The sequence below is a fragment of the Ceratotherium simum genome, chromosome 5 (genome assembly GCF_057802395.1).
Source record: "Ceratotherium simum simum isolate JZ-2026a chromosome 5, ASM5780239v1, whole genome shotgun sequence".
Classification (NCBI taxonomy): Eukaryota; Metazoa; Chordata; class Mammalia; order Perissodactyla; family Rhinocerotidae; genus Ceratotherium; species Ceratotherium simum.
Window position 1 is genome coordinate 31564150 of NC_141904.1, and position 27096 is coordinate 31591245.

The 27096-nt window shown below is 40.5% G+C and overlaps 1 protein-coding gene across 2 annotated transcripts in view; it reads left to right on the top strand.

Moving 5' to 3' along the window:
- LRRC3B (leucine rich repeat containing 3B) overlaps positions 1-26746 on the top strand; it is an 83479-nt gene extending 56733 nt beyond the window's left edge. For both annotated transcript variants that reach the window (XM_004419434.3, XM_087430633.1), the window contains exon 2: positions 25496-26746. In XM_004419434.3, coding sequence (XP_004419491.1) covers positions 25660-26439 — 780 coding nt within the window. In that variant the 5' untranslated portion in view covers positions 25496-25659 and the 3' untranslated portion in view covers positions 26440-26746. The remainder of the gene's footprint in view (positions 1-25495) is intronic.
- Positions 26747-27096: the final 350 nt, after the last annotated feature.

The window sequence follows — 27096 nt, forward strand, 5'->3', positions numbered from 1 at the left end:
ATGCCCATTTTGTTTTCTTATACATTACCTAGGATTAGACTCCTCTACACATAACCTGCGTCCCATTATTGTCACCTTTCCCTTGCAAACTCTGAAGTTTACTCCCTCTTTCTGCTTTACTCCCCACCCTCCCCAATGCATACACACATTATCACCTGCAAAAGAGAACTTCTTTGGTTGCTCTCTGGTCACCTGGTTTACTGCATAACTACATTTCCTTTTGCTTTTGTTCCTAGTGGGAAGAGCTATTTATTTTCCCCCAGGAAGTCCTGTCATTGAGGTGGGAAAATAAGTTTCCTGGCCGGGTGCCATCAGAAAGACAGTTCCCAGTCTAGAGAAAAATAAAATTCTCCATTTTGTGGTGGCATTGTTCACTTTAAAGCACCACTGGACCTCCATGCAGCCCCCGACTCAGGGCTCTCCCCCTGGGGGCATCATCAACCCAGTAGGGTGGTTCTCTCCCTTCCCATTGTGTAGTGCGTGTGGTGTTCGCCCACAGAACAGTAGCATCAAAAGATTGCTGTTTTTCCTTCTTCTACATCAATTAGCTCTGTATTTTCTATTTCACTTTTCCATTGTGTTTACCCAAAACAATGCAAGATCTGAGATTTCCTAATTTACACCCATGTTTCTCTACACAGGCATTCTGCAGCATGTACTAAGAATGACATGCAAAAACAATTCTGTCTTGATTTTTTTATACCAGTTAAACCCAAGCAACTCAATTCTGAGATCTTTTATAGTCTAGTCATGCTTAGTTCCGAGGCATGCTGGGACTTTAGAAGCACCTTTTGGGAATGGGGGGAGGTTAGGAAAAGTCAGGGTGTGGGAAACGGAAACTAATGAGGCTATGGGGCTTTACCCACCCCATCCGGGAAGGGGACAGCAGTTCAGATCACACCTATAGGGGCATGGTAGACACTGGCTTGATACACGGTGGCATTAACACTGCAGCAATCTCATCTGTTGGGTAAGGTGTAGCACAGCAACTGGCGTCTCCAAATGTTGGCAAAGCCAGATTTGAGCTATTGCAGCATCACAGGTCCTGGGGCCCCTTCACTTTAGACCAAGCACAAGCTCTAGCAAGGTCTAGAGAAAGGAATAAGGGGTTGGCAAGGATATGCAGGGAGTTGGATCCCCAAGGAGCAGAGAGGTTCACGTCAGGGCCCCACTAGGGGTTGTAGAATGCCGGTCAGGAATGAAATAACAGCCATTTCCAAAGGCCTGGTCCAGCACCGAAGGACAGTGGTTAAGTGGACCCATGGGTAGCTGAGGCTTCTGCCCCATTGAAGCAGTGAAACTAATCCCAGACTCCATTCTTAAAATACTGCCTACTCAAAGCAGGACAGCTTCCAACACTCTGTGATGCCAAGAAGTCATCGATCCTTCTGGCTTGAGAGAACAGCTGCACCAGATTTCCATTTTGTATCCCTCAGCTTATTTCTGCACAGCTGGGATGCCTACCTTTCCTAAGATACCTGCAGCAGCATTTCTTGGGAATAAACCTCTGTTCTTACTTACAGCACTTTACCAGACAAATTTTGGCACCAGCTCTTTGTGCTCTTTTCTGAGTGCAAGGCATAGCGATGTCTAACAGAGGCTGATCCTTAGTCTACGGGGCTTATTCCTCTCAATATTTTCTCAGGATCCTTCTGGAATTATCTGAATTGTCTGCTGTGGCCTTGTCCCATTTTTGCTGGTGAATCAGCCAGTTTACCTGCTCAAGTTATTCAGTCAAGATCACGGCTGGATACATTCCCTTGGAAGCTTCCCCACCTCATTTTTTAAAAAAATAAAGTTGTGATAGTTCCAGCACTCTCTGTGAAGGCTTTGCACTATTTTCTGATAGTGGCCAATGAACCAAAGATTGCATGGAATTGGTCATTCCAGCTGGTTCCCATGATTAAGTCAGTGTCAATCTATGCGGCATTTAAGGGAGCATGCAGTGTCAGGAATTGGGCAGGTTGGTGGGAAACTCTTGCTGGTGTCCTCGCCTTGACCGTGATGTATGCTGCATGTGTGCTTATGCTTCTCTGTCTCTTCTCTGACACTTTCTGGTCCTGTGCACCCGCAGTCTTACTGATTTTCTATAAACATATTTAATAAGTTCAGAATGAACTCATTATTCATGTTCACTCAGAACTCTGATTTTGCCCCAGTCAGCAGCTCTCCATCCCCACACACACTGGAAGACTTGAGGTTGCTCAAATATACTTTTTTGCTCTCTTGACTTTGCTGGAGTTGTTCTTGTTTTCTAAAATGATCCATCGACTCCATCTCTGCTTGTCAAAGAGCTTCCTACCTCACTAGTCTATGACCATAGAGAAGTCATTAAACTCTGAAGCTTCGTTCCTTCATCTGTGGAAGGAAGATCAGTGCTGGGGTGGTGAAGATGGGCTTGGTAGTGCTGCGGTAATAAATAAACTCCAGATCTCAGAAGCTTAAAGGACAAAAGTTTATTTCTCACTCATGCTGTGTGTCCAGCATGGGTCAGAGGGGTGGATCTGCTTTTTCTAGTTACTAACTGACCCAGAATGATGGAGTAGGGGAAGTCGGGGGGCGTTAAAACTCACCTACGTTCTGCTCAGAATTCATTAGCCAGAGTGAGCACATGGCCACACCTAACTTCAAAGAGGGTGGAACAGTGCAATCCCACCCCTTCCCAGAAGAAGGAGAGCTAAACCTTTTGTGAGCACTGTAATGGCAGCCACACCCCATAAAGGCTCATGGCAACCTTAAGACAACAAACAGACATCAGGTGGTGTCACCATACTTCCTCTTGGCAAGGGCCAGCTTCAATTGGGTGATGAGAGAAAGACAGACAGAGACACAGAGAGAGAGACAGACAGACAGAGAGAGCTAGAGAGAGAGAGAGAGAGAGAGAAAGAGAGGAGAGAGATTTTTAAATTAACCCCGATATGCTCTTTATTTGCGCAGGCATGACAATAGAGTGAAAGAAAGCCCAATGCAGTGGTGAGCATGGATTCTGCTTGGGTTCAAATCCCGGTTAACCCACTTACTAAATCTGTGACCTTGGGCAAATTAATTAACTTTTCTCCACGCCTCAATTTCTTCACCTAGAAAAAGGGGACAATAACTGTAAATTCCTCAAAAGGTGATAAAGCTTGTTAAATGAGTTAGTAATTGTGAAATTATCAGAGCAGTACCTGATGCCATAAATGTGTTTACTGATTACAATGGAATTATACAGTGCACACAGTTTTACAGCTGGCTTTTTTATTTTAATATTAAGATGTGATAAACTTTATATATATATACATCTATGTATATAAATGTGTGTGTGTATATGTGTGTATCCACCTTGGTTTTTTTTGTGTGTGTGTGTGAATAAGATTAGCCCTGAGCTAAACTCCATTGCCAATCCTCCTCTTTTTTCCTGAGGAAGATTGGCCCTGAGCTAACATCAGTGCCCAACTTCTTCTATTTTATATGTGAGACGCCTGCCACAGCACGGTTTGATAAGCAGTGTATACGTCCATGCCCGGGATCCGAACCTGCAAACCCAGGCAGCTGAAACAGAGCACACAAACTTAACTACTACGCCACCACCGTATTCCTTATCGTTACTTCAACACTACTTCTTTTAATGTTTAATTTGAAGCCCAATCTTTTTATTCTATTTCCATTTGTCTCCTTCATAGCGTTTTTCTCTCTTGCATGCCCCCCCACAACTTGCATTTATTTGCTGCATTTCATAGCTTTTCTTCTTGTATATACCAATCTCATAAACAAAAGTAAATCTTCAGTTCAGAAAAAGTGATAAGCTATACATCTCAGGCAGGATGAGGGAAAAGTAGTGACCATTACATGTTGAGCTTCCAGGTGACAAGACCCTGGAGATGGGATTCTGCATGCAAGAGGTTTATTAAGAAGTACTCTTGGTTGGGGCCGGCCCGGTGGTGCAGTGGTTAAGTTTGCACATTCTGCTTCAGCGGCCCGGGGTTCGCAGGTTCAGATCCCGGACGTGGACTTACTCCCAGCTCATCAAACCATGCTGAGGCAGCATCCCACGTAGAAGGACCTAAAACTAAGATATACAACTATGTCCTGGGGCTTTGGGGAGAAAAAAGAAAAAGAGGAAGATTGGCAACAGATGTTAGCTCAGAGCCAATCTTCCTCAAAAAAAAAAAAATGAAATACCTTTGGGATCAACATCTGTGGATAGGATGAGATGGACTGGAGAGAGGGAGAAGTCAAACTATGATGCAGACCCAGTGACAGCCTCAGCCAACCCCACAGGCAGCTCTGGGTCTAGAATGGCTCTTCACAGTTGACCCAGATTGGTCCAAGATGCCCAGGCCCTTATCCTCCTACATTGTTCAGTCATTGGCTATGGACTCTCCCTGGAAGGCAAAGTGACTCTCTGCCATGGAGACTATCTCCAAAGGGGCTGACAGCTGAAAGTTCTCTGCCACCAGCACTCCCAATAGCTGGGACAAGCCCTTCATTGCAGGGACATCTTGGTGGCACATCACAGTGTCCACCAGAGAGCAGGACAGGACATTGGTAACCATAGTCCAACCCTTTCCTATTTTGTATGCTCTGAAAGAAGAGGACATTTCCTGCTTTGCAGGGTTCCATCCTCTCCCTGCCATCCTACCTGTGTTGGTGATAGTGGGTTTAAAAGTCTTACTGTGTTTTTCTTCCTTTTCTCTATTCTTTAAGGTTTTGACACAGTTCTTGCTTGCTTCTGCTTTTGCTGTCCTTGGCATAATCTTTTAAGAATACTTTCTCATTTTCTTTTTGCAGCTATGACAGTCAGTGCATCCCCTGCATTATAATTACTCTCAATACAGTATCAGCATTCCTTTTCCTCCAGTTCTGAGTGGATAAGATGCTTCCAAAGATGAGTTTGTTTAATAAAATTTGGGCTGCTCTGCGTGGAATGCTGCCACTGAGCATAGAATTCCTTTTCCTTTTCTTTGAAGAAGTTACTGTGGAGGGAGCTTTCCCCCTCCTTTCCTCTTCGTCCCACAGATCGTTTCCATACAGCCCACTCAAGATTGCACGGCAGCACAGGGGACAAGAATAGCATGGAGAATTAAAACTCACAGAAGAGCTGCAGCCTCCTCCCCCTTGTATACTTACGAGTTGAGCTGCTAACAAATGGCAGAATTGATTCGTTCAAATTTCATCTCCCTTCATTTCCTCTGCCTTCTTCTGGTGCTGGTGATAATGAGCAGTGAAAATGACCCAGGACCCAGAAGGCAAATGAAAAGGGACGAGAATCCAGGGGTTGAGATAATCTGTAGTTCGACTAATCAAGAATTAGCCCTGGCTCCCCCTCCTCCCATTGCTTTATCTCATCTGCCCACTGGACAGAGTCACCAAACAAGGAGATGTTCCACAAGTGGCCTCTGGAAAGATTTCTGTCAGATTCTTCCTTTTTTGACACTATAAAGACACCTCATTGAAGGTCCCATCTTGGTCATCTCAGAAAGAGGCTCAGGTACCCCAGGTGCACCTGGGAAAACAAAACACGGAAGTTTTATGATGATTGATTCATAGAAAACGGATGAATCTTTAAGAATATGCATGCAGCCCTTTCCAGACACCCAGGCATCTATCCTTCTCTGATCAGCAGATCAGGGTAGTGCTCTCCTACAGAGGAGAACAGGCACACATCTTAAATAAAGGACTACAGAAAGGATAGTACTTCTTTGCGCTGGGGGAAAAGTTCAGCCTAGTCAGGGAATATTTGTCAGCACCAGTAGAGAATAATGACCATTCCCACCCACCCCCATAATTACTGCCTTTTCAACCACTCTATCCTAGTTCTAGTTATGGAAGGACGAGCATGGCTTCTGTCATATAGAATTGTTGGTTGGAACAGACCTACCTGGATCCCCAAATAGATGAGAATCTACTACCTGGGTAGTAGAAGAATCAGCTCTTCACATGGCCCAGGCCTCGGTTTCCCCATCATGGGATGCATACCATCTGTTTCTGCAGCTGGAGAGAACTCGTGTCTGCAGCCCTGCCATGTTTACCTGGACCCCGGTGGTTCCCCAAATGAGCACAAGGACACCTTGTAGACTCTCTGATGCTCCACCTCCCTAAGGGTTGATGGTGCTGGCTTACCTGAGACAGAGCACAGGCAAAGAGAGAAATGCTGCAAATTTAAAGTGAAAAATCCACTTCGTACAGATTCAGTCTCTCTCTGCTACTCACTCCCTGTAAATATTTTACCTTCGTGTTTTGACTATGTGTTTCTGAAACTCGCAGGCCAGGCCAGTGTCACAGGCTCGATGACAGTCTGTCTGGGACACTATCCTGACATGCTAATCAATGGCAAGCCCTCCCAGAGCCCACCCTCCTGTGGCCATGGGCATCCCTGGGTGGCTTGTGGGGAGCAGAGTCATCATCCTCCTGATCTTACTAGATGTCAGTTTTCATGAATTGGATGATGCCATCTGCATTTCCCCAGTGGAGAGGCTCTCTGTTTTTATTTTGAACCTGATAGTGCAATAAGTAGCTCACAATTAGTGGCTCTCCCTCTCGTCCTCCATTTCCATGTGGACCGCCATACAGATGAGAGGTGGGAAAGTCTGTACCGGTAAGGGCAGGGTGGCTCACTCCCAGGACTCCAGCCCCCACCCAGGATCTTAGGTTCTTGAGAAGCTTCTGCCGTGCTTTCAGCCATCCAGCCCTCTATTGAGCAAATATGACCTGAACACCTATTGTGTCATGGCCCCAAGGCAGCTCTAGGGATGCCCACAGCTGTGACATTCAAATGGTCCGCAGGCCCACCCACACATGGGTGTTTTGCTCTGCTCTGTCCAACCCTTCCATCTGTGGCTTTAGGAATTACTGAAATGGAAAAAGAAAAAGAGAAAGAAGTGCTCAGGGGGGTGTGCTCATGCTTAGACCGAGTGTTACTAAGTCAGAGAATCAGGGAATCAGGGAGACCAGACTAGCCTTACCACCCATCCCGATCCTATATCCTGAGACTGTGCAAAGCCAAAAGCCACAGGTAGGGTAAAAATAACATACTCCCCCTTGATCAAACAGTTTTTAAGCTGAATGTGTATAAGAATTTGTATAATATAATGTAATTTGGTCACAATTCCTGAAACTATCCCACCGGGAATGAGATTTGTGACTGCATGTTAATATCGTGATTGCCTACTTTTCAAGAATTGTGCAAGCATTTAAAGGAGACAAGATAGGAATCTATGTTATCTCTTTCTGGGAATGGCTCTCTCTCCTCTGCTTGACTTTCTTAGCTTCGCCTGGACCGATTTCTACCTTTTTTACTTATCTTACCTGGCTCATTGGTTCACCAAGATAGAGTAAATGCTAAGAAGGAGAATACCAATTCACTTTTATTTAAACTGGTGTATTGTGTCTGAGCAAGGAGACAGGGGAAGCCTTGCTGCATCATGCAGACAATTAAATGAGTTTGGAAAGTTTTATTTGGTTTGTTGTTGACAAAAACTAAGTCCCTAGGTAGCTGTGGATTTTTCCGGGTGATTCCCAGAGGAAAATCAAGCTAACTCAGGGCCACACATTACCCTGTGGAACCTCAGTGAACTACACACTATGGAAAAGATAAACCATAAATCTCAGTTCTGATTTCCTTTTTTTGTTTTGTAGCATTTCTTTACTATGAAAGGAAGATTTTTAATATTTAGGAGAAGTCTATGTTTAAGAAGCTAAAGGGCTCAGGCAGAGAACAGGAAGAGGCAAGAACATTTCTAGACTAGATCCAACCCATTGATCTAAAAGGGGCTGCCTCTGGCCAGACTGGTGGCATAGTGGTTAAGTTTAGTGTGCTCCGCTTCGGTGGCCCAGGTTCGTGAGTTCAGATCCCTGGCATGGACCTACACCACTCATCAAGTCATGCTGTGGCGGCAACCCACATACAAAATAGAGGAAAGACTGACAAGGATGTTAGCTTAGGGCCAATCTTCCTGAAGCAAAAAAAAAGAGGAAGATTGGCAACAGATGTTAGCTCGGGGCCAATCTCTCTCACCAAAAAATTAAATAAATAAATAAAAAGGGCTGCCTCATTCATCCAGTGGCAGGTAAATAGAAGGCAGTCTGTCTGATGATCCTTCTGTTAGAATTAAATTGCCATCAATAGTATCCAGGCAAGTTCTTTGTATGACTTTATTGTTCTATGGATATTGGTTGGTTTTTCTATTTTGTCTTCTCCTTTAAGGAGGACTTAAGTTTTTTGAAAAATACATATCACAGGATAAAATAAATGAGAAAAACCTTGGTCATACATGATCTCCCATGTGATCAGTGAGAAGATGAAATTTGAATGCATACATTAGGGTGCTCAACAGGATGAAGAATCTAAATCTGAAATCAAGGGCAAATTACATGAAGGTTGGGGATGATTTATATACTGCTTGGTTTCTGCCCACAGATTGGAGGGGTAGGACTTCTACTTGCTTTGATAAACAGTGGTTCTGGAAAGGAAAATTACGAGGTTCAAAAGAGCTACTTTAGTTATGAGATGATTCTTGACTACCAGGCTTTTCATTTTACACATTATCTGTGTAATCTGTCTCGACTCCAAGCCCCTTTGCTGACTTTGTAACCAGATTTTGAGTTCCTGATTAGGAAAAGACCTAGAAAGAAGGATAAGCTGAGTGCAAATGATTTCTCTATTGACCTTTAGTTGAAATCAGGGCCCAGGTGTCACCCTCAGGTCATCAGCCTGGATTATTCACTGAGGATTTGTGTGAAGTCACAGATCTGGACAGACTTCTTCTTCTTCTTCTTCTTCTTCTTTTTGTGAGGAAGATTAGCCCTGAGCTAACATCTATTGCCAATCTTCCTGTCTGTTTTTGCTGAAGAAGATTGGCCCTGGGCTAACATCAAAGCCCATCTTCCTCTACTTTATATGTAGGACGTCTGCCACAGCATGGCTTGATAAGTGGTGTGTAGGTCTGTGCTCGGGATTCGAACATGCAAACCCCTGGCCACTGAAGTGGAGTGCACGAACTTAACCACTACACCACTGGGCTTGGCCCTCTGGGAAGGCTTCGTAGTGAGTGAATGGTCAAAATGAAATTGAGGAAAGCAGTCCCTGGGGTTCTACCCTTCAGGACTGTGCAATGGAGAGTGGGGTCCATTTGATGGGAACCTTTTGCAGACAGAACAACAGGTGAGAACTGTAGAGTATCTACACATTGATGATAGCTCCTGAATTAATAAAATGTTATTTCTTTCAGTTCTGTTTCATCACGATTGCTAAGATATGATGTTTAAATTCTTCACTGAATCTCTAGAAACTTTGCTTTCTTTGTAGTTATCTCTTTGATGTTTGTCTTTGTGTTTGCAGGATAGCTTCTGAAAGTCCTAGAGAACCAGCAAGCACTAGGATGGCTACACACATATGCCCAGAACTAACACATAGGCTCTGTTTCCAGGAGTACATTTAAAACAAAAATCACTCAACAAAGACAAATACCTAGCACTTATTGTGCACTGACTGTGTGCCAGGTACTATTCTAAGTACTTTACCTAAGTAATCTTACATAATCCTAAATACAGATAGAAGAAGTAAGTACTGCTGTTATCCTCATTTACAGATGGGGAAACTGAGGCAAGGCAAAATTATTGAAGGAACTGGGATTCAGACTCAGTCTGACTCCTGAGCCCTTGCTCCTAACCACTCGGCTACACTGATAGAGCACTGACTTCATGGTGGGCACTGTGCTGGGCACTAGGGATGTGGGAGCAAACAATATTTAAATGTATTGTTCAGATTTGACCTTGGAATTAGATGGACACCTTTCATCTGTGTATCAGTTTTTCTGGACTACTTGGAGGTTACTCTAACAATTTGGAACATTACTGGCTATCATGGTCAGCAAATAGAATTAAGTAATATGGTTTCTAATGATAATGTAATTGTTGATGTCCTTCAGCACTGAGCAATTACGACATTCTTGAATGAGGTCTCTACTATACTTTTATTAAGAAGCATACTCTTCTATTTGGTGTTAGTGTGTATGTGTTAAACAAATATCATCCAGACCTTGTGATAAGAAACATAAATATATTAACTTTTTTATTGTTAAAATAGTCATGTGTATCAGTTAGCTTTTGCTGTGTAACAAGTATCCACAAACTTAGTGGCATTTATTATCACTGACACAGTCACGAGTAGGTGGGTGGTTTTTCTGGTCTTGGCTGGGCTCACTCATGAGTCTGTGGTCAGTTGCAGGTCACATAGTTGGCTCTGATGATCTAGACTGTGCTTTCTCACATGTTGGGAGTGAGGCTGACTCTAGGCTGGAGAACCTCAGCTGGGACAACTCATCTTTCCTTTATATGGTCATTCATCATCCAGCAGGCTAGCCAGGGATTGTTCACATGGTGGCTGGGCACGACTCCAAGACCAAAAGCAAGAACATGTATGGCCTCTTGTAGAGGCCTAGGCTTGGAACTGGCAAGTGTCACTTCCACCTCGTCCATGGTCAAAGCAAACACCAAGGCCAACCTAGATTTGAGGAGTGGGGAGATAGCCTCTACCTCTTGATGGGAGGAAACTCAAGGTTCCACTGCAAAAGAGCATGGATAATACAAGATAGGGAATAATGGAAGCCACTTTATAAAGCAAGCTACCGTACCACGTGAAATAAGTATTATCGTGCCCATTTTATAGATGAAAAAATTGAGGTCCAGTGTTAGGTAACATGCCCTAAAAATCATAAAACCAATAAATAGTAAATTGTTTGTGCTAATTAGTAACTAGTAAGTGGTTGAATTACAAAGTTAGAAAACCTTAGGGATGTCTAACTCCAAAGCCCTTTCTTTTAAACTCTAGAAGGTTTTCAAGGCCTTCAAGGATCATGTTATTAAATGATCTTTTCAAAAATGAAAGTGGTGTCTGAGGACAAGGAAATAGGAGAGGATAAAATTCAAAGATAATAATAACCCATTCATTTTAACTTACTTATAGGCATGAATAGTTTTAATCAAGGGGCATTTTTTCTTTAAATAAAATGACCCTAGCAATAGCTATGGATTATTAATTTTTTTTATCTCTGCCTGCAGTAGACATTAGTTGGTGTTGAGTGTTTCTCTGTGATAATATACAGCCTGAGAGGGATCAAGTGCAAATAGAATTCTCATGTGCAAAACTTGTCGCTTTATACCCCTCCAAATATTTGGGTAAAGTAAGAGTGTAGTAGTAGCATTAAATGTTGTTTTATCATATCTGAATTTAGCAAATATCTTATTCTATGGGTGGTTTTGCTGTAAAAATAATGGGGTATGAGGAGGTATTCGGCAGGGGGACCAAGTATGTTTGGGTAATTCTGAGTTAGGTTACTTTGCTGTAACTTCTCAGAACCTTGAACAGACTGATGCCCATTCTGACTCTCAAGGAATGTGTTTGTCAGATTTATGTGACTGCAAAATATTCATTTGGTGGAACTCTCAGACAGCTAGTATTACACAGAACCCTTGGAAAATCTGAACTTGATTCTAATCCCTTTGAAGGTAGGTTTAGAATCAATAGCATTTGTCAAGCATCTGCTATGAGATGGGCACTATCAGAACCATGTCAGAAAACCAGGAAATTAGTGTTATTCTCAGTTATAGTTTAGGCAATGAGACTCAGAGCAGTTAATTCACTTGCCCTAGATCCCCTAGCTGGTACCAGAACTGAGAGTTGAACCTGGTTTTATCTAACTTCACGCCTATGTGCTTCCTGTACACTTTGCTGAGATTCAGAAAGTTTAAATGACTGCCCGGGGTGGCTCAGCTGGTTAGAAGAGACACCGAGTCGCATGTACTTTTGTAATCCCTGTAGCTCCTAACAGAAAATAGATTATCAGTCAATGCTTACTGGCCAATATCTTTGTTTATTACCTAATTATTATTATGATCATGCTCATGGCAAAAAAATTGCAATGATAGAAAAAAGTATAAGATAAAGAGTAAAAATTTTCCTTCATATCATCAGCTCCAGAACCATCCGCTAGAGATAAGACTGTTATCAATTTTTTATTGTTCTTCCATAACTTTTTAATTATACGTGTGTGTGTATGTAGATCTTTCTGCTTTGTTTGACACAGATGAGATCATACATGTACATTTTTCACCTAATATGTATTTGACATCTTTTTTTAAATCAGGATTTCCTTCATCATTTTGTATTGATGTATCATATTTATTTAATCAATCTTTTTGTGATGGATTTTTAGCATCATTCTAGCTTTTTTTTTAGTTCTTTTTTTTTTGCTACAACAGTGCCTTAATGATGAAACAGTTGTATACTTTGCACATTTATGTTTTTAATAGAAAACAAAAAACATGCAGGGCATCATTTTTCCCTGGGGACTCCTCTTAGGAAAAATAGTAGACTATTACCAAAACAGTGTTATAGGAACTATAAATACAGTCATCCCGCAATATGTTGGGGGGGGGGGGTGGAATTGGTTCCAAGTGCCCTGCAGATACCAAAATCTGAGGATGCTCAAGTCCCTTACGTAAAATGGCATAGTATTTGCATGTAACATATTCACATCCTCCCATACGCTTTAAATCATTTCTAGATTACTTATAATACCTAATACAATGTAAATGCTATGTAAATAGTTATACTATATTGTTTAGGGAATAATGACAAGAAAAACAAGTCTGTACATGTTCAGTACAGATGCAACCATCATAGGCCTTTTGATTTGCAGTTGGTTGAATTAGCAGGTGCAGAACGTGCACATATGGAGACTTGACTATAAAGGTTTTTTAAAACACAAAATTTTGACCAAAAATAGTATCCTTCTTCTCTGGTCTGCTCTGCTCTAACCAGGGAGCAAATAGACAGAGCCAGTGATCCCATCAGATGCTGTTATGACCAAGATCCACAATAACTAAAACCAGAAGAGGGCAACTCAGCCTCCTCAGCTGTTACCTTCCCGGTGGAACAACTCTACATAGTTTGTTTTTGACACTATGGACACAGATTCAATACAAACTGGACAGATGTAACCAACGTTTGTCATTTTAAAGACATTTCCCATTATGCAATGGCCCTTTCAATAATGTAGACCATGAACAGAATTCAGATAAGAAGTTGAGAATCCTTTGACTTCAAACAATTCTACCTCTAGGAGTTTATCTTAAGGAAATAATCCAAAGGGAAAATGTATTGACTCAAAATATTCATTTCACTTCCATATTATTTATGGTAAGTTATTAGCAAAAATGAGAGAAAACCAAAATATCTAACGAAAGAATAGTGTTTAAATAGATCTAGTATATATATCCATTCACTGGGACATTATGCAGGTATTAAAATGATAAAGGTTGTGATAATTTAGAACCTTGAAAAAAACAAAATCGTTACCCTATGTCAAAATGACAATTATAAAATAATGTGTGCACACATCTCATTTTGTAAGGCCTGGAAGAATAAAATATTTGATTTGTTAGATGTTTAAATTCTGGATAGCCTTTTTAATTTATAAAAAATTATATCTGTTTTATAATATTATTTGTAAAGTTAAAAGTTAATAGTCCAGAGAAGATAATTTATGTTGATGTCTAGGAAGACTATAGGCCCTGAACAAAGGTCTGTTTTAGTCTCAGTCAAGGATTGACATATTTTTTTAAAATGGTCTCTTGTAAATTTGTCTAGGCTCTCTCCTAACTCTTAAGGATGTTGTGTATAAGTGGGATGACCATGTGTCTCATTTTGTCTGGGAAAGTTCCTATTTAAGCCTGTTGTCCCGGTACAGTTGTTACCAGCACCACATTTCACTGTCAAAAGTGACTTAGTTTGTACAATAAATTTTATAGACCCCCTCACTATAGCGGCCATGCTAACCATCCCGTTCTATCACATTTTCTATCCTATCCCTGCTTTATCATGCGTCTCTAGTAAACACCATCTCTAGATGATAATTTACCTTTCTATAGCTTAGAAAGTCTTTCAAGGATCAATGATTTCACTTCATGCTTAAGGCTAAAGAAGAATATATACACATCATTAGTGAAATTTTAAAGATATTATCCATTATGCTGTATGGTAGTCTTTTCATAGGATCTTTTAAAAATTCTGAAATTTGAAAATGTTTATCTATACTAATAACTAATCATCTTTCACTATGTGAGATAATAACCATTTTGCAATTTGACATTTCTATCTTCTTCCTTTGTCTGCCAGGAAACTCAGAGCTGAGCCCAGTACTTAGTTGCAGCAAAAACCTTTAACCCAGTGTAATGGGAAGTCAGATAGAACTGATTTCACATTCTATTCCATACTTACTCTACTGTATTAGTTTCCCGTGACTGCTGTAACAAATTACCACAAACTTTGTGGCTTAAAACAACACATCTATTCTCTTTTATAGTTCTAGAGGCCAAAAGTTTGAGTCAGGTTCACTGGACCAAAATCAGTTTTTCAGCAGGGTCACATTTCCTCTAGCGGCTGTAAGGGAGAATCCATTCCTTGCTGCTTCCAGCTTCTGGAGGATGCCAGCATTTCTTGACTTGTGGCGACATCACTCCAAACTCTACTTCAGTAGTCGTATCACCTTCTTCTCTTCTGTGTCTATTATCGCTCTGCTTCCTTCTTATAAAGACATTTGTAATTACATTTTGGGCTCACTCGGATAACCCAGGATAATCTCTCCATCTCAAGATCTCTAACTTTGTTACGTATATGCAAAGTCTTTTTTTCCATGAAAGGTAACATTCATGGGTTCTATGGGTTAGCACCTAGATAGATATTTTGGGAGGTATTTTCAGGCTACTACAATCTACCCTCTGGCCCTCAAAGATTCATATCTATCCCCCATGCAAAATATAATCATCACATCCCAACACCTCGAAAAGTTTCAACCCTTTGTAACCTCAACTCAAAATCCAAATCCAAAATCTCATCTAAATCTCATCAGCTCAAAAGTCCCAAATCTCATCGTCTAAATCTTCTAAAGCAGATATGGGGAGACTCTGGATATGATCCATCCTGGGGCAAAATTCCTCTCCATCTTTAAAGTAAAGCATTTAGTCTAGTGCCTTGCACATAGCAGATACCTAAGAAATGTTAGCCACCATCAGAATATCCCATTTATCACATTAAGGGGAGGGTAGCTCTCCCTAGCACTACATTGTCCTAGCAGACAGAAGACAAGGTGTAAGATGATGATGTTGATGATAACAACAAAGGTAGTAGTAGAAGTGACAGTAATAGTACCTCTTGGAGAGTTTATCATGCAACAGAAGATTTTATAAATTTTTTTTATGTGTTATCTCAATTAATCTTCATGAAACCCCTTTGCAGTAAGAACTATTATTACCCATGTTCAATTGAGAAAACAGTGGACTAGAGAGGTTACATAATTAATAAATGGCCAAGCCGTGATCTCCACGTTGCCCAATTAATACCAGGTTCACCCTGTACATGTGTTCATTTTGTGTCACAATGAGGAACTAAGCAATACTCTGATTAGGATTCCTATGACTCCTGCTTTACCAGGAAGGGATCTGTTGTCTCCATAAAGTTCTTTTTTGTTTGCTTATTTTTAAGACATAGAATCTCCCCTCCTCCAAATTTTCATTAAAAAAATGTGAAACTTTCAGACAAGTTGAAAAATTGGTACAATGAACATTTTTATATCCATCACTTTGCATTTACCAAATGTTAATCTTTTGCCACTTTTGTCTCTCTCTTTCCACATATAAATATAGTCTTGTTTTTGCTGGATAATTTGAAAGTTGCAGTTGTTGTAATACTTTACCCCAAAATACTTTAGAGTGTACCTACTAAGAATAAGGACTATCTCCTTCCTACTCAGATCATGATAAGTCCCAAGAAATTTAAATTTGATACAATAATATCTAACATACAGTCTGTATTCAAATTTTTCTTTGATTGTTCAAATAATGCTCTTTTCTAGCAGTTTTTAAACCCAGAAGTCAGTTTCTCACACTGCCTTTAGTAGTCACATCTGTTTTCCTTTAATCTAGAATAGTTCTGCAGCCTGTTTTTGTTCGTTTCTTTGTGTTTTTTGTTTTTTTCCCTTCAATAATCCTTTGAAGAGTCCTGATCAGTCACCCTGTGAGATGTCTCAAGTTCTGGATTGGTCAGACCTTTTTGTTTTGAGTAGATTCAGGTAAATATATTTTGGCATGATTACTGTAGAGGTGATGTGAGAATCATTTCCTAGTTGATTATGCTCAAGAAAAAAGAAATATGAGGCTCTGGAAAAAGAATGATTTTTTAGGAAAACAACTAAATACTGAAACCCATAACAGAGCATGATCTCTGAATGATCATTGACAGTTTCTGAAGCACATTTCACATATATTTATTTCACTTTATCCTCGTAACTATGAGACTAATGAGGTGGATATTATTGATCATAGTCCTAGGGCAACCAGGGCATGGAAGTGTGAGTGATTTGCTAAGTTCCTGGAATTCATTCCTCAGAAGCTGGGGTTTGAATCCAGTTTCTGGGCCTTGGTTTTCAGTCTCAATCTGGTGCTTTTCCCACCAAGTCAATGGATAGAGTTAAGCAGGATGAGTTTTTAAAAATGGTAACAATCACTCTTCCTACTCAGAAATGCAGCTGAATTCAGCATAAATTAGTGCATTCTAGAAGCAGCTTTCAAGTTGCCTCTGGACCCTGGTAAGTCTTTGGGAGCCTAGATTTATGTAGGTTATGTGTTTACAGTTTGCAAAGCTCTCACTGTTGTAAATGTCATAGACTCTTGCTGGGAAATACTAATAAAGAAGCAGAAAGAAACTGAGAAGGGTGGGTTCCCACTCAGTCACCCTATAAAGTTGCAGCATGTTGAATAATAAATACAGATGTTAGCAAAGACATAGTCTTATCTTTTTTCTGTGTTTAGTGTTCACAGAGGGACCCAATACTGGGTCCTCAAAAAAGTGGTTTTTGCTTGCTTTTTATTTTTCCAGGAGGTTCATGGGTAGGAAGAACTTTTAAATCTGCCCTGGAGATCTATGGGCATTAGATCCTGTAGGAAGGAGGCAATGTGTTCACAAGAGTTGTTTTTTCCCTGAAATTGAAAGTTTGCTTAAAGATTTATTTTGTGAAATAGATTTCAAAAGAGGAAAACAGTGCCTGAACTGACTGAGATCTGGGACAAATGGATTTCACGTCATTTTGATAAAAGTTTTGTATCCGAGTGGCCTTTAAGAGATTCTTACAGAAAAAGGAAGTTCTCCCTCTCTTTATTGAGTCTCCCAAACTTTGTAAAAAGCAGTCAACAGAGGGCTTGACATTTGAAATTCAACACTTGTGTTTACAGACTCTCCATATCAAAAAGTGGCCGGTGAAAGAGACATATAAACTAATGAGTATTGAATGATTGGGACCTGTTCTATGGGACATCTGGGATCCAGGTTCTGTCCTTCTGCTAACCAGCTGTGTGATTGTGAGCAGTCTCCATTCAACCAGTTTCTCTGCTGTACTAAAGCAGGACTAATGATGCCCATCTTGTGTATCTGAAGAAGCTGTTTAGAGATAATTAAATGAGAGCATATCCATGGACTTCCCCACAGATATCTATGTTCACAAATGTAAGGCAAATGTATAATTTTAGAGCTGGCTTAGAAGCGTACTTCGGCCTTTCTCCCTCCCTCCCTCTGTTCTGCCAGTATTTCTTTTCAGCATTCAAGAAATCCCCAATGTAAAATCCCTCGTGGTCCTTGTTCCTCATCTTAGTGGAGTCAGGTGAAAAGGAGAAAAAAAAATTACTATAGTTTAGCTGTAAAGCGTGTGGTGCCATGTTTGACCACAAAGGCTCTGGAAGCCCAAACACTTGCGTTCAAATCTTGCCTCTGTCATTTAGTAGCTATGACAGTGAGCATGTTACATAAACTCTTTATGCCTCAATTTGCCCATCTGTATAAGGGTCGTAATTTCTACCTTTCAGTGTGGTAGTGAGGATTGTGTAAGGTGATATATAAGTATCCAGAATAAAATGCAATTTTACTTTTTGCCTCCACCATTCCTTTAATCTCTGTTCTGTGTGGTGATTGCCCTCCTCTAGTCCCTGAATGAAAACATCAGCCAGTCCCATAATTTTGTGCTTAGTCTTAGGATATAGATTGTCTTACCATTCCTTTAAGTCGTGGACTCAATTAATTTACAAGGAAAAATTAAATACAATAATTTAAATGTCTGGTCTAAGAGAATGTCATTTAATATTCAACTACTCTCCCCTCCTCTTTGTTTCAGGCTCAAAGGGAAGGGAAAGGGAGTGTAGTGGGTGGCTCGACTTCCTCTGGTAGTGGATATATTCCAGATATATATTCCCCAAATCTAAGCATCTACCCTTCAGTTTCTAGTCCTTCTGTGCTACCAAGGAATCCTACAGGACAGTGAGACAGAACCCGAGGTACTCTCCACGGGGGATCTCATTCCCCTGGATGGCCATATCCGACCCATACAAAATAGTTTCCGACCCCTTGTCTGACAAACTCTGGGAGTGCAGGCTCACCCCAACTTCGAAACATCACCCAACTCTACCATAAAGTGATGGGTCAACCTGGTTCTTGTTCTAGGACCTTCTGCCCCTCAGCTCCAGGAATCATGTAATAACTCTCTTTTCTTCTTGGGGAGGTAACAAGATAGGTACCTCTTGATGCTTTTTACCCTCTGAGTGGGCAAGAACATGTTAGACTCACAGAACATGTGTCAAGCTTCATATGGAAACTTGACCCCTCACTTTGGAATTCTATATCCGTTTAACCAGGGACCTAATCAGACTTCAGTTTACCACCCTGTTAGATGAATTAATCACTTAATAAATACCTAGCATGTAATAAATGCCAAGTAAATGATAGCTGTTTTATGATGAAATGAAAATGGATCCCAACTCACTTCAGTGTTTTATTAAATTCTTCCTTTGGGCAGCGTGAGAATATAAAAATGAGTAAGACACTGACCCAACCCTCTGAAAACTCATGATCTGGTAGTAAATAGATGTCTTTAATTTGAGTAGAAAATGATAAATAATATAGTAGAGGCTAGGATATCAGAGAAGGTAGAGTTTGGAGATTTGGGGAGCTCCGTGACTTAAAAAATTCTGAATGTGCAAGCAGATTACATTCCTTTTAAATATAAGGATCCTCAATTCCTTCTGTATCTGTGGGCCTTATCGGTTCGTATCCTTAACTAAATGATAATAGCCACTGTTATTAATAGCCACCTAAATGACTCATAGACCAGATCTTCATAGTTGGGTTTGAAACCAAGAAAGCTATTCCACGCTGTAGAGGTCTTCAGCTGAGATGGTTTCTGATAAATCTCGTATTTGTAGGATGAAGTGCCATTCATCATCAGCTTTCTAATCATTGATCTATGTTTATCGGGTTCAGGTTTCTTTGTCTGTGTAAGGAAGTGTGGTGGGAGATACAAGTGGAAAAGGAGGATTGTTATGAACAACCACAGGGGGTCATTAAAACTTTTTGACCAGTGGGGTGACATGGGTAGGTGTTACTTTAACCTGACATCAGGAGAATGGAAACAGAGAGAGACTCCACACAAGCAGCCGAGGAAGGAGGCTTTTGCTTTCTTTCAGAACAAGATGATGGAGTTTGAAAAGGAAAGAGGCATTGGGAATGCAAAACAAGGGAGAGGTACAGGAAGAATGAAAATGAAAACTTTTCAAGAAATCGGGGGGAAGAACAGGTGGTTTATGATGGAGGAGGCGGGTGGTTGGGTGGCACTGAAGTGTGAAAATGATTTTACTTTTAGGTATGCCCAATTTGAAGCCCTGGTGGAATCTTCTGGTGATAGGTGGTTGTGAATGGAAATGTAGAACTAAAATTCATGGCAGGTCTCAGTGCTAAAGATGTGAATTAAGGAGTTGTACCTACAAACAAGATTTCAAAGAGCAGCAGGGGAGAAAATTACCTATACAGTTCATTCACCTTAATTGTTCAGGTCCCAGCTCTCTTTTCCTGTTTTTTGGGTCAGGAACTACACAGATTGATGGCTTATGCAACCCATACTTAGTTCACAGAAAACCTGAGCAAATAAAGAAATCAATGTATAATTTCTGTAGTAGCTTATAAAGCTAATTTTGGAAATATTGCATTGAAAGTACGTACTCAAACTTTAATCTTTGTAGAAATAAACAAAAATTATCCAAATGAGAACAAGCAAAGGCCATTTATTCCAAGCTTTCTATAGCAAGGGACTCAGCCACTATCCCTTGCACTTGGCAGAGACTCAAAAGCAAGCAAGGGAGTATAAAAGCTTTGTAGTGGAAAAAAAGAAAAGCCTCAGATATGCCCTGATTGGAAGTTCTCAGCATGGGGACGCCGGAGGCAGGCTAACTAGAACCGCGACATCCTATGTGATTGCTTATGGAGCAGATTTGGCTTTCCCTGGTTGGTCCTAAGTTGGAAGCAGGGACAAAAATTAGAGAAGCTGGCAATTATGGATCAAAACCTGGCTGATTTGGGCCAATTGCTACAGAGGTTGGAGTTTGGCTTCCTGAGCTGGTTGCTGCAGGTTGCGAGTTAGAGGTCTGTTTTTATATATGGTCTCACCATTGTCCCTTTGTATATTCGGTCTCTCATGTTGAAACATATTCAGCTTTTTAAAACTTATTGTCTTCTCATCTGCCTTACCTTCTAGGCTACCATTGTCCAACTCTTTCATGCACTCAAAAGTTGCTTTCTGTGGCCTTATGTTTGGATTGGTTTTTCAGCTAATATCTGGTCCTTTGGTATTAACTCTTTTAAATATTTATTGTAAAACAAAAACAAACAAAACACCTCATTCCATAAGAAGTTAAAATTGTACAGAAGAGTATAAAATAAAAAGACAATTCCTCTTCTCCCCTGCCAGCCCCTGAGTTCTGCTCCTTAGCGTTAACTACTATTAATAGTTTCTTATACATCCTTTCAGAAATGGTCTGTGCATTTGTATACCAATTATGTACCTATAATTGCATATTTACCTCCTCTTCTAAAAATTTTACACAAATAGACATACTATAAGAGCTCTTTTGTTTCAAGCTGCTTTTTGGGGTGATTTTGGAAATCTTTATATCCGTACAAATCAATCTAACTTGGTCTTAAATTTTAAAATTTTGATAGATATTCCTGAATTGCTCATATAAAAAGAGTGTCCCAATTTATCCCCTCATCAAGTGATAGAGAGTGCTTTTTTCTTCATTCTTTCATTAACACGAGTTATTCTTCCTAATTTTAACAAAGATGATACATACTTTAACTTGAATTTATCTTACTGTCAGTGAGATCAAGAATCTTTTCATGTGATTTATTGGTCATTTGTATACATTGTTTTCCTGTCCATTTTTCTATTGGATCAGTTTCTTATTCCTTTGTAAGACCTTCCTGGATGTTAAAGAAATCAGCCCTTTATTTTATCATCTGTCCTTTTGCTTTGTGTGGTCTTACTTTTTGCCATTCGGAGTTGTAATTTTAAGTACTTAAATTCATGAGTTTTTTTTTCATTGATTTGAATTTTATGTCCTAAATTGAAAGGCGTTCCTATTTTGCTATGTTTTGCTTTTTAATCAAGTCCTTCTGTTCGGTGGCAGAGTTGCATGGAATGTAATTGGAAGAAATTGGTGTGTCTGGTATTTCTTTCTAAATTGGTACACTCAGTTATCTTAGAAGAGTTAATGAAAGCTTTTGGGTTAGAAGCCCCAAGTGTTCCTGAGTATCCGCTAATGATGAGAAGAAAGAAACAGGAAGCAAGACAGAGTTGTTAATCAGCGACAGAAAGAACTGTCTTCTCAGGCCATCTGCTAAGTCCACTTTTTGTTTTTCTTCTGCAAACAGTATTTGATGGTTGTCATCCAATCCCAGCATTAACTGCTGTAGCTCAGAAACCTGTGTGACAGGAACATGTGAGCAAGGCATGGGCGTGGGGATAAAATGGCCCTCGTTGGGGACACAGCTCATACCTGAACATCACATACAGAAATGCTATAGCTTCCTGATTGCCCCAGACGTATTTGAAGGGAAGGAGGGGATGAGAATAGGGTAGTCTAATGAATTGAGAATTGCAGAGGGGGAGTTAGGAAGTAGAAAAGATGCTGTTTAATTTGGTCTGTCACTTTGGTGGGTCTTGCTCCTTATCAGAAGGACAGGCAGTGACTGCTGCTGCTATTGTTGCCATCATCAGTGTGACTTCAGGCCGTCTTTATGTTCTACCCACTCATTCTGAAGTTATTAAGGAGGGATTTTTTTTTTTCCCCAGAAGGATAGCTTGTTTGCGACTTTGAGTTTGTGGGTAGACCTGACTGGAAACAGAACAGGAGGAGTTTCAGGTTTCCAGGCTCCTCTTTATCTCTGTGCTCTGCTGGATGATGACTGATGTCAGAAGAATGCCTACTTTTTGACTCTGAGGCACATCTCCCCATGCCTTCCTTTTCCAAGAAACACTGTTGACCTATCCAGTAATTTAAAGCAATGTTAAGCTGGTAATCCATTTGGAAAATAGTAATTCAGCATGATAGAGTGGAGAAGCAGCTCTTCCATTCTCCCTGCTGAAGATGACCTTGACTCGATATCTTTGGCCTTGCTGTCTGCCTCCTGGACACCCAAGGGCTCAGCTCGCTACATCCTATATCTCTTGTCACTTTGTCCTGGCTGAGGGTAGATGTTCTAGAGGCTGAGTCATAGCAACCCAGAAATCTAGCCAGTCCCAGAAGCTTTTATTCTCCTTTTATCAAACATCAGAGAGAGAAGATGAAATACTTAGTCTGAGTCCAACCTCTTTGAACGCAAGGGATACTCTGTGTTTATACTCATAATAGGCATTCTATCCAGTGTATAGGTGGACCATTTGGGATGTGAAGGATTCCATCTCAAGAGGGATTGCACTCTGATGTTGAGAACTCAAGATATGTCCTAACTATTTCCTGTCTGTGACTGTGACCATTGGACTGATCATTCTGGAAAAACTATGATTAAGTCTAGAGGAGCCTACTGAGAAAGAGTTCCATTCTTCCTTCCATCAACCAGGAGTCTGCACTCATGATTTTCCACAGACCACCATTTTGACGTGTAAAACCAACAGACATTTGATGAGCCAATGTTTATGTTAAAAATAATAAAAATAATTACATGGGAAAGAAAAAGCACGGCTAGATTATTCAGTACTTCATTGGTTCATTCATACAATAGATATTCATTTAGCACTCACTACATGGCAAGCACTATGCTAGGAGTTGGGAATGTATCCAGAATAATAATAGTAACTATAGCTAACAAGTATTGAACTCTTACTGCCTATTAGGCATTTTGCTAAATGCTTTATGTGGATTATCTTATATAATTCTCAACCTTGTAGCTAGGTGCTTTTATAATCTCTATATGAAGATAAGCAAAGTAAGATTTAGAGAGATTAATAACTTGCCCAGGAGCACACTGCTAATAAGGATTGAAGCTGGGATACAAACCCAGTGTACTTCCTACTTTTTAATTGTTTGCTGTTGTTTCTACCTGAGACAGAAACAAGTCCCTGCCATCATGGAGCTTATAGTCTAAATTAGAGAACACTTTTCTTCGGATAGACTCTTCACCAGTCTCTGGACAGATGTGGAGTGTTCTCCAGAGAGTTTCTCACCTTTCTTCAGGATTTAGGCTGTTCACACTATTCAGTTGATGGAAGTTGCTCAATGACATGAGCTCCCTTTATTTTATCTAATCACATTCCTTTCTTCCATCTCCTGTTTCCTTCTCATGTCCTCCTCCTCGCAACTTTTGCTTTCTCCTTCTGCTGCCCTCTCCTCTCTGAGATTCCGCCCCCCACATTTGTTTATTTCTTTTCTCTCCCATCTAGATGATTACTAGAGTCCCCAAATGCCAAGCAGTGCACTTTTGAAGGAAAACGTGGAAGGGAGGGAAATTATCACTGCAAATGAAATGAGCTATTGATGGATGGCTTAGTAAGCCTAGGGGTCCTTCTTTAGCATTCTCTTTAGCATTTAAGAGACTCTGGATTCCAAAAGCACATCCACTCCATTCTTCTGTTGCTAATCTCATTTTTCCTATGATTAACAACCCAGTTCATTATGTTTTCAGCTCACATTAATCTTCTCTTCTGCGAGTTTGGTAACATTTGGAGTCATTTCCCTCTGTATTTATCCATCTGGGATCTTAGGAAAAGATAAGTTTGCAGAGAGTCATTTGTTGCTCATGCAGAAAGTCATTTGTGGCTCACTGCTGTACGAGGAATGAATTTTTCCTTGTTTCTCAGATCCTGAGAAAGAATTCTCTGAAGTCAGGCATGGATTCCCTCCACAATGCAGAGAGCCCCCTCAATGGAGCTCCATGGGGCCCTCAATTTGGGATTGAGCTGCAACATAACAGCATCAGAAATCACAACAAGCAATGCTCTCTGAATCCTGACTCCTCATAGAGCAGATGGAATTGGAAGCGATGTGGGGGTAGTGGAAAGAGTTGCGAGATTACTGAGTCAGCACAAAGTCTTTGGCTTGAGTCCTATGTCTACCACCTACAAGCTATTTGACCTTAGCCAAGTCATATAATCTCTCCAAGATCCACTCTCCTCTTCTGTGAACTTGTCCCCAATGTGCTTGTCCTCTCTATATGAGAGTAGCTGGAGGGTTAACTTATATTCTCATCTCTGTCTCTGAGTAAGCTCATAACCTTGCTCATATCACTTAATTTTTGCAATTTCTGAGGCCCCTTCAACACTAATAATATATATATGATTGGAAAGAAAAACATAAGCTATTGGGGGAATTCTTACAGGCTAGTATTTCTTAATTCTCATCTTATATTTTAAAAAGGCTTAAAGGTGTATGTCATATTTGAAGATCTATTGGGGAGGGGATATGTGGTTTAGAAAACAGATAGAGAATCTTTTGGAAATTCAGTTAAGGACATCTTCCCAGGTATAATGAAATCTCAAGAGCCCACAGGAGAAGCAACTCTTTTGGAGATTCTAGGCTGTCAGTCCCTAGCAACACTTTGTTGTGAATATTGGAATGCATTCATTCATTTCTTAATTCAAGCAGGATATTTCTTTAGAAACAATATTCCAAATTGGACATCCATTCAAAACTCTGACGGATATTGCTGTCTATGGTCATTAACTATGAAATATCACTATTATTTCTCATCGTTGTCCAGGTGCAGGGCTAAATTGCATTAATGCATCTGTTATTGTAGTAAGGGGGAAAGGTGTAATTAAATTTTGTTGCTGTAGAATTTAGAAGGGGTTTAGGATGTAGAGAGGACCAGTAGAGATGAGAGAAATCTGGACTGTTTAACTCTGCACAACTGAAAACAAGGCAACACAATTCGAAAATGTTTTCATTTGACAGTCTTCTCCCCCAGCACCTGGGATTTGAGCAGGAGACTCCCATCATGCAGATAACTCCCAGTGGTGTTGACGGAAATTACCTGCATAACCAACCCTCCTGCCCACATAGAATGCCAGACGCCTGAGAGCACTATTAATTGCAGTGTACGTCGTGCTGTAAAAGAGCTAATTGCGTCTGTTTCCCTTTCCTTTAGGTACCCAAGCAAGAACAGGAATAATGAAGAGACACATGTGTTAGTTGCAGCCTTTTGAACCAGGCAAGAAGGAAGTCAACAGTGTGGACAGGGCTGGAACCATTGCCACGCTTGCTTGTTGGAGTAAATGAGGAATGGGCTTGTGATTATGCTGACATTCCAGCATGAATCTGGTAGACCTGTGGTTAACCCGTTCCCTCTCCATGTGTCTCCTCCTACAAAGTTTTGTTCTTATGATACTGTGCTTTCATTCTGCCAGTATGTGTCCCAAGGGCTGTCTTTGTTCTTCCTCTGGGGGTTTAAATGTCACCTGTAGCAATGCAAATCTCAAGGAAATACCTAGAGATCTTCCTCCTGAAACAGTCTTATTGTATCTGGACTCCAATCAGATCACATCTATCCCCAATGAGATTTTTAAGGACCTCCATCAACTAAGAGTTCTCAACTTGTCCAAAAACGGCATTGAGTTTATTGATGAGCATGCCTTCAAAGGAGTAGCTGAAACTTTGCAGACTCTGGACTTGTCTGACAACCGGATTCAAAGTGTGCACAAAAATGCCTTCAATAACCTGAAGGCGAGGGCCAGAATTGCCAACAACCCCTGGCACTGTGACTGTACTCTACAGCAAGTTCTGAGGAGCATGGCGTCCAATCATGAGACAGCCCACAATGTAATCTGTAAGACTTCCGTATTGGATGAACACGCCGGAAGACCGTTCCTCAATGCTGCCAATGATGCTGACCTTTGTAACCTCCCTAAAAAAACTACCGATTATGCCATGTTGGTCACCATGTTTGGCTGGTTCACCATGGTGATCTCATATGTGGTGTATTATGTGAGGCAAAATCAGGAGGATGCACGGAGACACCTTGAATACTTGAAATCCCTGCCAAGCAGGCAAAAGAAAGCCGATGAACCCGACGACATTAGCACTGTGGTATAGTGTCCAAAGTGACTGGCATTAAGAAAGAAAATCGTTTGCGATTGCAGTAGAATAAGTGGTTTACTTCTCTCATCCATTGTAAACATTTAAAACTTTGTATCTCAGTTTCTTTTGAATTATTCCACTGTTGAACTTTTAACAAATATAACAAAAAATAATTTTAGTTTAGGTGATCCACCGCTGAATTGTACCCCCGGTGGCATATTCCTGAGTAAGATACTCTCTGAATATTAGTTTGATCCATCTCACTATTTAATAATGAAATTTATTTTTTTAATTTAAAACCAAATAAAAGCTTAACTTTGAACCATGGAAAACAGAGTGACTTATTGGTCAAGAAAACAGTACAGTCATTCCATTGCTTTAAAAAGAAATAGACAATCCTTGTGAGCCTAAAGAACTATCATCATAGAAGACATGTTATTAAGCCCTACTGTACTTTGGGGAGCCATAGCTGAGTTATTGACCAACTAAGTATCTCTTGGACTTGAAAATACTGAGCCTTAGCAAACCCAGGTGATATTACGCAGAGTGGCATCCTGCAGAGGCTTAAGTTGGGATGCCTCTGGGTGTTTGCTACCTAACATCAGTGTGTTTAGCTATAAAGAGCCCTTCTACTTCAAAACACACTACTTCTACTCTATGCTAGACACACGG